The sequence below is a fragment of the Pocillopora damicornis genome, chromosome 10 (genome assembly GCF_964200805.1).
Source record: "Pocillopora damicornis chromosome 10, jaPocDami1.2, whole genome shotgun sequence".
Lineage (NCBI taxonomy): Eukaryota > Metazoa > Cnidaria > Anthozoa > Scleractinia > Pocilloporidae > Pocillopora > Pocillopora damicornis.
The window spans coordinates 2537101-2550353 of record NC_142679.1 but is presented as its reverse complement, the minus strand read 5'-3'; the positions used below and the strand labels follow the sequence as shown (position 1 = coordinate 2550353).

The following is a 13253-nucleotide window of genomic DNA, read 5'->3' as shown; positions in this document are numbered from 1 at the left end:
AGTGTTCCAAGTTGAGCGCACAACTTGGAACTGGAGTGTTCCAAGTTGAGCGCACGTAACTTGGAACTGGAGTGCTCCAAGTTGTGCACGTAACTTGGAACTGGAGTGTTCCAAGTTGTGCGCGTTCTTCTCGAATGATTCCTTGGTTAATATATTAATTAACTACTTTATTAATTTCCTTTGTTCTTCTTTGTCTCTAAAATATCAAAACAAGTACATAAAACAATGGAATGTGGTGTATTTTCGCCAAATATCATTGGCTTTCGTTTTCTTAATGACGTCAATACAACAAATCGACGGTTTTTATTGGCTGTCGGTCTTATTGACTTCACCACAGCAACACAGTTTCTTTTCAGTCCGGTACTGGATAAATTGTAGTGAAAGTCTTGAGTTTAAATCGACTTGCATTGGTATCCGACGAACTTGATAAAATGTCCCCCAAAAAGCTTCTTATTAGTTTAGTATGCGGTGCCATAAGCGGAGTTATCGTGGCATGGCTTGTCCTCAAATTTTTGGAGAGTGAAGGATCTCAACTGAAAGGAGGACATAAGGAGATGAAAGAAGTGAAAGACGAACGGGACGATCGTAATAATCCCGCGGCTAAGCTGCCTGAAGAAAATGATGATAGGCCTGTGAAGAGGGCTGAAGAACATGAAGAAGGGCTTTAATGAGGTCGGATTTTGGTGTATTATCTTATTTCAAACGTCAGACCTATAGATGGAAACGAGAACATTTCGCGCTTTATAGCCTGTCAGTAGTTTTCTTTTAGTTTGAACAACTTTGTAGTGTTTTGTTTCTGCTCTAGGCTCAATTAAATTTGTATGTCATGTCTAGCCTTACACCTGACCACGCGTATTTTTTCGTTGTTGACGGCATTTAATTAAATCGTAAAAATATCCAAGACGTTACAGTGGTCAAAGGGTCAGGCCATTTCCGGTCGTTTGGATTCCCGTGCTTGTTCTTTTATTGTTTATTTTCGTTGGAGATCTGTACACGTGAGATTATGTTTGCGGTGTCCTCAGTGCAGACAGTCTGCAATTAGCGCTCGTTTATTGGTCTGTTGCGCGAGAGGCACGTTTGCCGAGAAGCATATTTGTGTAAAGGTCATTTTTTTGCATTCTCGTGGTCTCTAAAGAAAGAGAGAATAAAAACCCAAGTAAAACGATTTTTATCTTTCAGTCAACAGATATAAAGAACTATCAAGAAAGAATGTATGCTGTAGCTGGCATTTGCTGTGGGAACCTAAGACATTTAGAACTGAGAACTGTATATGTGTGATACAAATTATTTGTAGTATGTTAAACTTTTTTACTGTGGGTTTCGGAATTTTTAACTGATCGTTTAGTAAATGGCACACTAAGTCATGTCAAAAGTATTAACAATCGAAAAGCCAACCAACTCAATGCTATTTTCATGCTATTGATATTTTATTGTTTAGTGGAAAACTTACTTTGATGCCACCTTTCTTGGAGATTTTTATACCTTCAGTTTCAGTTCAAGTTGAGTGATCGTAAACATTGAAGTACTTTTAATAGTTCGCGCGTGATTTGTTTCCTAGACCAAGCTTAGTGAATAAAGTTGTTTGTACTTGATTTGGTTCGCTTGATCAGGCAAAGGGAATAATATTCCTCGTGCTTGGTACGTTTTCCTTGGCCAGGTGAAATAAAACAACGTTTTAGGGAAAGAAAAAAGATGACGAACCCTTACGATTTTTTAATGAATTGTACTCGTACAATTCTGATCCTGACAATCTCGGTCACTTTACCAAAATAGAACATCTAAAGCGAGCATATCAAAGACATTCAGACAGTTGCAAAGGAAACTGAAAACACAGCCAATAATAGCGTGACATTTAAAACAAGAGACAATTATTCTAACGACATCTAACAGAGGAATCCCCTCTTGGTACAACTGATGGCGATGTGGTTCATGACCTCGCTGAGAAAAAAATTATTTTTCTTCCCATATACTTTTTGCTCACCGGTCCGAGAACAAGAAAGCAACGGGAACATCTTCAAGCCGCTACACATTTCCCTGTAAATTAGTTACGAGAATTTGCTGCTCCACATTTCCTTGTAAATTAGTTACGAGAATTTGGTATTAGATCAAGGTTACAACTTCTAACTGACGAGTTTAAGTATTCCCATCACCTATCTGCTGGATAATGTGTGGATATTAAAGGGAGAAGTAAGATGTTAATCATTTCATAAAGTTTAAAGGTTAACAGCCAAGAGGAAATTTAGAATCTCGAATAACCGCAATGACGCCATTTTCGTCTTTGCATTTCGCTAAGTAGGCACAACTTTGCGCATTCAGCAGCAGTGAGTGTAATACTTTCCTGAATGTCACTGTAATTTTTTTTGATTTACAATTGACTACCTTTCGTTTAAACGAATTGTGAACTAAAATTCATCACAGTTCGTGTCACTCTCCATAATAAACGGACTTGTTTGACTTGTATTAATCGTATTAGTCTAAGCAACTCTACTCGTAGCCTAAAGACCGTTCCGCAGCAATTTTGAGGAATGAAAAGTAGCGGTCGTTGTTTTCAGTGAGATATTTATCAGAAGAAGAACACTACTTTCATGACAAAAGCAGAAAAAGGGTATCAATCCCCTGGAGCAGAACTAAATCTTATTAACCATCAATTTCCGTTCGAAAAGTCGAACCTGTCTTAAACGGCACCGTATTAAGCGATCACCCAATATTCAGCGGTAGATTTTCAAAGTTCCGAAATTTCTACCCCTTAGTTACTATCATTTTCTATTAAGCGGTCTTTACTGAGTTACCTTTAAGTGAGTACCAATGGCCTGTTTATATCGTCTTCCACTTGTAGTGAACGGTCAATGAGAACTCAGGAGGGAAGGTTGTCTCGGGTACCCGAGACCATAAAAACAGCGCCTGAATTTGGAGCACTCAAATAAAACTACGTATAATCTTTCAAGTAAAATTCAATCCATGTTCATATCTTAAAATCAATGTTCGTAGTATTTCTGTGCGACTCTTTGAACATCTAGTTGACAGTTGTGACATAAAATGACTTTTTTCAACGTTTCTTCATATTAGCCCTAATCTGTGGAATCTGTATTAAGCAGTCAACCTAGTGGACAGTTCGTGTCGCTTTAAATTAATAAACAAACTTGTATGTCTTGTATTAATTTTAATCTGAACAACTCTACTTGGTAGACTTAAAGTGTGTTGCGCGGCGCAGTAAAATCCGAGGTAAAAAGATTTGGTTTTTGACGAACTTGATGAAATGTCTCAGCCGTAAGCCGAGATCGCTTGTGATTTCGGTGTCATAATTCATCTTTAGGCGTTAACTTCCTGTCAGACGTGGGTTTATTTGATAATCTACACACTAATCACCCTGAGACGATAATACAATACCTGATCAGATGCATTACTGTGCGCAGAATTGGTTAGATTATTTCATGCCGCAACGAGTCCTGTTACACTCTTTGAATCTACTTCAGCAGTAGCAAAATAACAGCTTACTCGATAAACAATCAAGCATGTGATAAAACGGAGAAATAAATAAATAAAAACTTAGGCAGTAGTGAAAATAAGGCCTGAAAAAAATTCATGCCTGTACGGGATTTGAACCCATGACCTATTTCTATTGGGTTTGGCGTGTGATGCGTGACGTCACCGAATTTCATTTCTTAGAGAGGTGGACTTGTTCGCTATGCGTACGCGACCGTAGGCGACGCAGTGTGAGTTTATTTTGGCGAGACGTGGTAAATAGATTTGGTTTCCGTCGAACTCGATAAAATGTCCCGTAACAAAGTTGTTTGGAGTGTAGTATGCGGTACCATAAGTGGTATTATCGCCGCATGGCTTGTCTTCAAATTTTTGGAAAAGAAAGGATCGGGACCGAAAGGAGCGCAAGTGGAGACCAGAGAAGTGAGAGACGAGCAGTATGATCGTGACAACCCTGCAGATAAGCTGCCTGAAGAAAATGATGAAAGGCTCGACAAGAGGGCAGAAGAACACGAGGAGATGCATTATTAAGGTTGGTGTTCAAATTGTTATTTTGGATGAAATGCTTCCATTATCCTTTGATATACGCCACCATCACACGCTTTTAGAACCGTCAGAATTTTTGTTTTAGTTTTAGCTAGTTTGTGATGTTGCACGTCAGTGTTTCTTAGTTTTATTTAGATACGCTTCTCTCTGCGAAAAATACGATTTTTAGGACTTCTTTAGGTGTGTTTTAAAATTTTTAATGATGTTGCAGTCTAATTTATGTAAAACCTGCGATGTTAACCAGGTAGTTGCGAGGCTCCCCCATCGACCAGCGCCAACTTATAAATTAGTTATAAGTCTGGTGTTAGATCAAGATAATAAACTCTATCCAATAAGTTTAAGTATTCTCATTACCTGTTTGCTGGATGATGTATGTATATTACAACGAAAATCTACATTTTAATCACTTTTGAGATTTACAAGTTTAAGGTTTACTTAGGTTTCCTAACCTAACAAGTAATGACGTCATCACGTGGACGCTATGTCTTGCCAAAACCCTAAACTTTATGACCTTCGGCAGAATTATGAATAATGAATTAAGAATATCAATGGTAATTTAATATTTTTTGTTTTATTCGACAGAAACCGGAAGTGCTGTGATCAAAATTTCTGGAATTTCACAGGCTGTTTTAACGTACCGGAATAAAGCCATAAACTGTTTTTGTGTGATTTAACTCGTATGTAACAGGTTATAATTGATTCCTTTTGGTCGCATAAATGAATCGTTTATATCATAATCAGTAACGTTTAATTTATATGGGTGAATTGTTTGTTTTATTAGGAGTTTATCTCGTATCTCATTGTAATTTTTTCTGCTTGATTTATAATTGACTTTCTTTCGTTTAAACGAATTTTGAACTTAAAGTTACAGTTCGTGTCCCTTTAAATTAATAAAAAAACTTTTATGTCTTGTATTAATTTTAGTCTGAACAACTTTACGTGTAGCCAAAAGACTGATCCTTGGCAATTTTTAATGAATGAAAAGGAGCGGTCGTTTTTTTTTTCAGTGGGTTATTTATCGGAAGTTCTACTTTGAAGATTTTGGCAAGAATGTCGAGAGATGCGTCACTTGAAAATGACCTGTACTGTTCCCTTATACGATTGAGAACGAACGGTAAACAAACGATTGCGTGACTTCCGAATTTACATTTCCTTATGCAAATTATTTTGCGAAAAGTCTCGGGGATTTCCCTATCCGTAAATGATGTCATGTCTTACTTGTGAACCCGCCAGCGGCACAGAATCAAAAGAGGAAATTTGAACTAAAGTAAAACCGCGACTTGGTGTGAAATTCACCCCGTATACGTGTCATCCACGTGTTAATGACAGCAATGGAATTGCTGAGAGGAGTAATAAAAATGTCCTTCAGGAGATGAATTATTTTTTTTAGTAGTAACTTGCTTGCTCACACACGATAAGGAGCTTTTCGATATTACCGGCAGAAAAAAAAAGCTTACTACGAAATTGTTCTTCGCTTAAACCGGAACGCCTGTACTAACACTTTGCTCGTTTCTTGTCCTTAATGTTAGTGAGCGGGTTTTTGCAAAGAACTGAGAATTAAAGTATGGTTGCCTGGAAGCTCAGAGTATCCTGAACTGTAGTAACAGATTTTTAACATTATTAGGTGGCGCATTCTCTTCACTTACTTAAACTGTTTTGAAGTAAAATAAAGTAAATACTCGTTTTGTCACGAGCGTGATATAAAGAAAGACTCCGTGTCTCACCTCCACGAAAAATCGAACTCTGTACCGTCGAATTTAACCATCGAATGCTCTGACACGGAGCTGTAGAGAACTCGATGATGAGCTGGACCGTTAGTAGGTTCCTTTGGATAAAACGATGAAATTCTGTTAGACGTGCGTTTCCTGTGGTAATTTTCGATTTCAACAAAGACCGTCGTTTCTGAAACGAAAAAATGCCCTCTGATACTTAAGCATAAAGTTTCCGAGTATTGACTTGTCGATTGGGTTCGACATGTACTTTGCGCTCAGATACAACTACAAGAGACTAAGAGCCGAGCATTGAACGTTCCTCTTTGACATCACGGCGGCTATATTGTATACTGAAACAAATAAGCTTTGGTGGCCATATTATACCACTATTATGTTTTGCAAAATAGACGCAAGGCATCAGAAAATTCTATGATAACTTTAAGCAACAGAAGATTGCGGTCTCATAACTAAACGCCATCAGTATTCGACCAGAAACAGACTGAGGCACAGAACCAGAGTTTCAGATTTTAGTATCGAAAGGAATTAAAACGATTTAAAAATTATTATTATTAATTCTCAGTTGAAGAGCAACTAAACGAATGCTGTTCTTGCGGCAACTGTGGTATGTTTGATCGGGACCGCCCGCGGGAAACCTCGATTGTCCCGGAAGAGTGGAACAAAAGGTGTGTACTTCTTTCACGCTGGATACCTAAAGAAATTCACCACTGCGCAAGCGCTAAATCATGCGCTGGGCTTGACCAACAGTGTGGCTCAATGGACTTCACCTACTCTTCTGTTAAGGTAAAAAACGAACGAAGTACGTCCTTGTCAAAATCAAAAAGCTTGTTTCAAAATGGTCATGGTAGATGCTTAAGAAGTGAACTGAAAGAATTCAAGGCAATGAGTTTTAAATGTGGATCTCGTACATTGAGATCCTCGTTAGTCAGTCAATAGATGGATGATTTTTGCCGCTGTCCATTTAACCCTTTAACCCCTAAGACTGACTAACATCTAACTTCTCCTTACAATATCACCGCTGAATCAAACATTAAAGTCATGAGAATAAAGGAGATGATCACCAACTAAAGAAGCTCTTGATTGTTCAACAAATTCTCCTTGTCAGAACCTTAGGAAATTTCAAGGGAGTAGTATGGAGAATATTCATACTGATGTTAGGGAGTCGAGGGTTAAGCAATACTGACACTGCACGTTCTCTCTGTTACCAGCGTCTTAAGCCACGCGGGATGTTAGGAGAACAAGAGAGAAGTCTGTAAATCACGAGCGGCAGGCGAGAACTATTGTTAAAGCTGCAGTTAAAAGAACTACATAGTCGTTTTGTTTCCCTTTTTCTTTCGTACAGGAGCTTCGTAAACTTGTTGCTCTTCATCATGACGTTCAGCTTCTCTGTCTTGAGTTACACGTGAAATAGTTTGTTGGTGAAAAGCTGTTGCCTTTACTGGCCGAAAATGGACCCATTTGACAGGTGAGACAGCAAAGCTACAAGTTAAAATATCATTTTTATTTACATAAAATATCGATATAAATATTTCGATAACGTTTGCTTCACAAGGCAGGATCATTCAATTGAAAGTTGATAGTTAAGGCGAAATGACGGTTGAAAGCTTTGAAAATGATCGAAGAGAGACAATGAAGTACGGTTTGGATCATTACCGTATTCCAAACACCCAGTATTTTCCAGAACAATGCGAGAAACCGCAAGTTTTTACAGCAGGCAGCAAAGTTTAAATCTCGAAAAGGTTAAAACGCTGCAAATGTTTGTTTTTTCGTCCTGATTACTCAAAACAAACTCTGTGATCATTAGATTTTTATTCTGAGAAAAGAAAACTAGATAGATAAAATATAAATGGATAAATGAATTCATAAAAACGAGTTAAAGAAAGATACCCTTGAGCTGCGTGGCACTGAGTAGCAAAGTATTCAGCAAACATGAACAGAAAGTTGCCATGTTTTGGATGATGGTTTCAAAAGTTCTGGGCCCGGCCTTTCAAGGCTTGTTGAATAATAATTGTTAACCAAATGAAACGATATGACATACATTAAAACACGACATTGAAATCATTTTTTTTTAACTTTTTTTTTTTAATTTTTTATTTATTATTATTTTTTTTCATTACCTACTTTTCCTTAGTGGATTCCTGCGTTTGTATCGCGTGGTTCATGGTCTTTGTGGAGGAGGCAAAGTTTTTCCAGCCATGGTCCTCGATAATATCTAACGGGCGTAAGCTAAGTTTTATGGTACCGTTGTCTCCATAGCAAATCCTGATAACTGTTCTTCTCGGGCTATCATCTGTTCGTTTTGGGTTATCTCACTACTGCGACTTTTGTGACACTAGATAAATAACTTTCATCAAAAGGTTGATAGATCCATTCGCGACCTGTACTTTGTAGAGGATCGTAGCCAATACTTCGCCGTAAATCAATTAGGTGTCCCTTTCCTTTCGTAACCTGAAGTGTTCATTGTGGATATGACGATTTCGAATCCATTCGAGTTAAAGCAAGGTTCTGAGTCAAACTAAACAAGATATTAACGAAGAACGAGTTGTTATGTTACATTGGTGGTCAAGTGAACCACTAATTTGATTGTCAACTAGAAGTGGATAAAGGGAAATTAACCTTGAAATACAACGGACCGAAACAATCTGACTAAACATGGCGATAATGTGGGAACATGCAAAAGGATTTAGAATGACTGCCACGCCCTTATAGTCAGCTGAAAGGCATCAGTTATTTGATTTGATGATTTTATTTAATGTGGGAACATGTTAATGTTATTGTACATGGGAATGTTATTCATTTATTAGGAGCGTGGAACAAAGAAAAAATATGACCCATCTGCGGGGTTTCGAATCTTACTACCCTCAAACATCCAAGCACAACGTACATACTTGAGATCTTTATTCTGACTTGGTCTTCACGTATCGTAAAATTGTGCATGAATATCCGCCTAATGCGCAGTAATTCCCTTCTGACGTAAAGCAGTATCAAAGCTGATACAACAGCCGGTCGTTTCGAACCCGATGATAAATATTAAACTATCAGCTGAAAGATAATTTGGAAGAATATTTCGGTTTCCAAATTTATACTTATGTCAATATCACAGTCACCTATCGCAGTACAAGGATTTTAAACCTCTCTTTTGAGCATATCTCAAATGTCCAGCGTTACACTCATAGCCGAGGCTTTTGGCCGTATCGTGTACAGTTTTACACGCAAGAAAAAATATGACCCATCTGCGGGGTTTCGAATCTTACTACCCTCAAACATCCAAGCACAACGTACATACTTGAGATCTTTATTCTGACTTGGTCTTCACGTATCGTAAAATTGTGCATGAATATCCGCCTAATGCGCAGTAATTCCCTTCTGACGTAAAGCAGTATCAAAGCTGATACAACAGCCGGTCGTTTCGAACCCGATGATAAATATTAAACTATCAGCTGGAAGATAATTTGGAAGAATATTTCGGTTTCCAAATTTATACTTATGTCAATATCACAGTCACCTATCGCAGTACAAGGATTTTAAACCTCTCTTTTGAGCATATCTCAAATGTCCAGCGTTACACTCATAGCCGAGGCTTTTGGCCGTATCGTGTACAGTTTTACACGCGGTGTAACAGAGCATTGCAACCCAGAGGAACCTGAAATTACGGCGCGGGTTTTTGACCCTCTATTAAACAATGGACGCGAGTGGTTTCACCATCCTTTCGACGAGGTCATTTATCAACAATACAGCTACAGAAAAGCCACGGCTCAGGACTATCTACCTTCCAACGATGTCTGTGCGAGGCTTATCGACGCCTCTTCAGTAGAGAACCCAGAAGTACCAGAAAATCAAAGAGAGGAAGATGAAGCAATGGCTTGGAAGCGACTCAGACCATCCGTTGTCCTTTCAGTTTGTCAATCAATGTACATTGGATCTTTGATTTCGTTTTTAACGGCTACCTTTGTAGGTTCAGTGTTCATACTGACATCGTACATATGTTACGAGACTGTAAACCACTGCCAATTCTACCCAAAGGATTCTATTCCAATAAGTATACAGTGGATGAGATCGATCTCGGATATCATTGCCTGTGCCTTCCTTTACATTTGGTTCTTGGTGTATTTGCTATTTCTTTTCCGTCCGTATCAGTTAAAAGGAGTGAAAAGAAAACTATTTTTAGTCTGTTGTGTGACGTACTGCTTGGATTCACTTTATCGCTTGGGTCTTCAAGTCCTAAATATATCCCATTCCAATCTATCTTCAGTGCAGAAGATTCCTATAAATATTTTGTTCGTCACGAACGATTGCGTCCAGGCATATTTATTGACTAAACATTTCCGCCCTACAACGAAGAAAGGACAGCTGATTTTGTTCCTTCAACTGATAGTACCTGCTTATTTTTGTTTGTTTCTAGCCATTCCAGTGGCATCGTTGATTTATCCAGCTTACATTAAACAAGACGATGAAGGGAAATTACTAATCGCTCTATTTGCTCCTCTCATTGGAGTCGTACTCGAAGTCATCTCACGAATTTTTGTTCAGCGCTTATGCAACATTACTCATCCGGGATATTCGTATGTCTTACTGGCGCCGTTGTATTGCGCTTCGGCGGTTATGTTCCGCATTTTACAAGCGGAACTAGATAACTTAAAGTCCATCGCTATTATTGGGATTATTCACGGCGCTGCAGAGGTCATAGAACGAAGCACCATGGTTGCAATTGATCATCTCTGTCATGCGATCCTGAAAAGAGGATCAACTCCTTGGGGAGGTTTTCGCACTCCTCGCCGTGAGAGACTAATGGCTGATATCGCCATCATGAGCATGTTGTATGAATCAATTGCTATAGTGTCTGTTAATGGTGTTTTATACTTGTATCAAATGATATACTTACAAAACGAAAGCTTTGTAAATTTACTCAAGTATTTTGCCATTTTCACTTCTGTTCCACTGGCGATCGAGTGTTTCTTTATCACCCTGTCGATTATGATCGCTACCCGCTATCAGAATATGCCTATCATGGCCATATGGCGAAGACGATGGAAAAGACATATAGTTCTGGCGATTATTACATCAATATCTATAGCAAATTGGACCAGTACAAACCTTTTAACGATTGTCCATCAGCGCTTTGCTGAAGATTTGTCAAATAAGACTTGTAAAATGCCGTTTAGTTAAATTGGTATATGATTACCACCTTTGCTTCCTCAAAATAGGATACTTTGTAGATGCATTTTTGTTTTGTTTTTCGTCAGTTTTCTATTCTCGACTGCATGCTTCTAGGACAGGTAGCGAAATAAGCTTCATTTGTGAAATATATAACGAAAGCGGGCGAATAAAATCTTGAGTTGAGTCTGTGAAACCGTGATGATGACTGGCACGCCTTTTGGTCAGCCAAAAGGCACCCTGCAGCGGTTTAAAATTATTTTTGTAAGTAACGTCACTCCAAGATTTAAGGTTCTTCCAGCTAAGTGGTGGCATGCACAGTTCTTTAAGGTGTTGTTGTAAACAGAATTATTTTGTCAAACAGGGTATCGATTTTACCAGTTTAGTTCTAAAATTTCACCTGAACTCGGTGTCTTGAATGGTGTGTGGAGAGAAAGGAGCAGAAATTATGTAGGAACAGAAATTGTGACTGATTATGCAACCCGCTGTGAAATTATTGCTTCTGAAATTTGTACACGTTCGCATCTCACTAATTAAAAGCAGTCATTATACTTGTTATCCTGTGGCTTAAGATTCGTTGCTGTCGATGTTACAGCTGAGTTCTGAACCAAGAAGTCGAGTGGAGTGTCCGGCATGATTACGCTCTGGATTTTAGGATCACGTCTATGGAGGGAAGGTAAGGCGGTTTTGAAAAGGATGCCGCACTCTCCCTATGCCAAATCTTCTTAAAATTACATTCTCCCCAAAGAATAGGTTTCGTGTTTAGAACCTCTGTCATTTGGTTTTAAACGAATTGAAACTCCCTAAAATTATACATAAGCATACTCCTGTGGTATTGTCTTGCTGATATCAAACAATACAAACAACCCTGTATTGCTGATCACACGACAAACATTGCATGTGAAATGAAAACCAAAGAGTAAAAGGAAAAGTAGAGAAATAGAAATGTCTCATTCCTCAAATTTTGCGGCTTAAAATATTACTGAAAGTTACAGCCTTGATTCTGAGAAGAGAAATTGCGAGCTTTTACAACTCCTTGGGGAAGTTTTCGCACTCCTCGTGGTGAGAGGCTAATGGCTGATATTACTATTATGAGCATGCTGTTTGAATCAACTGCTATAGTTTCCGTCAACGGCTGTTTGTATTTGTATAAGTTCAATTTCCTTCAAAACACCTCTCTATTAGAAGTGTTGAAGCCTTTTGCTCTAACAACTTGTCTTCAGTTGGTGATTGAGTGGTTTTTCACCAGCGCATCCCTCGCGATCGAGACTCACTATCAGAATATGGCTGTTATGGCTGTTTGGCAAAGAAGATGGAGGAGACATACTTTAATATCACTTACAACTTCAGTGCTCATAGCATTATGGACTAGCACACTTGTGTTAATTATTGTGCATGGAAGATTTAAAGAGTCTTCGAATCAACCTTGTAAGATGCCGTTTACTTAGAACTGAAGAATGTAGCATAGAAAGCACCAAGTCTTCTATAGGTTTACAGTCGTTTCGATATAACTTCAGTAAGGAGGAGGAGGAGGCGAGCGTGGCCTAGTGGTTAGGCGTGGCCTAGTGGTTAGGACGCTGCACTTGTAAGCCGGAGGTCCCGGGTTCAAGTCCTCCTCCCTGCCACTGGATGGATTTGTCTTCGGCGGCCCCGAATTCAACTCCTGCACGCTTTGTAAATAGCCAACTGGTCTGCCTCCTACCAGTTGGGGTTTTTAACGAGTTTCTGTTCATTTACGATATTTGTTTCCTTATTTACAGTGTCCCCAATTAGCACAGCAGTGCTAAAATACACTGACACTTAAATAAAGTTATTTATTTATTTTTTATTTTTAAGAGCAGTTACGCAGCCCATGTATCGAATCGGCTTTGTCGATGTATCGAATCGACTTGTATCGAATAAACTTTAAAATATAAATCTTGCTCATAGGTCACGATCTAATTTTAAGGTTTAAGATAGAACTCTACGCTTGACAGGATTGTGTGTTTTGTTATAATGTTGCTTTTATCAAGACATGCATGTTGGAAAAACTTGCATAGGTAATGACATAATTATAAAGTACTCAATGTAATACAGAGTACAAAATGAAATGGAGATATTTTTACATTATAATATCATTAACAAAAGGTCTCGCTTTCCTTGATGACTTTAGTTTTATCTATTTTGCCCTTGTTACTTGATTTCATGAACCTTTGGGGGGAGGGGTGGGGGGTCTTATAATTGATTTAGAGAGTGGTTGACAAATGACAAATAGGAAAGGTTTGCAGGGAAAGCAGGATAAAGGACGAACAGAATCCGAACTGCACAAGGAAAACCCGCAAATGACTTATTACTTTCCTGTTC

At 38.5% G+C, this 13253-nt stretch overlaps 1 protein-coding gene and 1 long non-coding RNA gene across 5 annotated transcripts; both read left to right on the top strand.

Moving 5' to 3' along the window:
- Positions 1-6122: 6122 nt before the first annotated feature.
- Positions 6123-8407, top strand: LOC149038450 (uncharacterized). Its single transcript, XR_016180629.1, has 3 exons — positions 6123-6539; positions 7099-7221; positions 7888-8407. It is a non-coding gene; the product is annotated as an uncharacterized LOC149038450 (long non-coding RNA).
- Positions 8408-9200: 793 nt separating this feature from the next.
- On the top strand, positions 9201-12756 carry LOC149038449 (uncharacterized). 4 transcript variants are annotated; one of them, XM_089185663.1, is made up of 2 exons: positions 9201-10570; positions 12007-12756. In XM_089185663.1, exons 1-2 carry the CDS (start codon positions 9309-9311, stop codon positions 12356-12358), a joined length of 1614 nt encoding a protein of 537 aa, XP_089041789.1. In that variant the 5' UTR covers positions 9201-9308; the 3' UTR covers positions 12359-12756. The 4 variants fall into 4 exon arrangements, with proteins under 4 accessions (XP_089041789.1, XP_089041787.1, XP_089041791.1 ...); XM_089185661.1 differs by having other exon boundaries at positions 9201-10652; positions 12065-12756; XM_089185665.1 differs by having other exon boundaries at positions 9201-10723; positions 12160-12756.
- Positions 12757-13253: the final 497 nt, after the last annotated feature.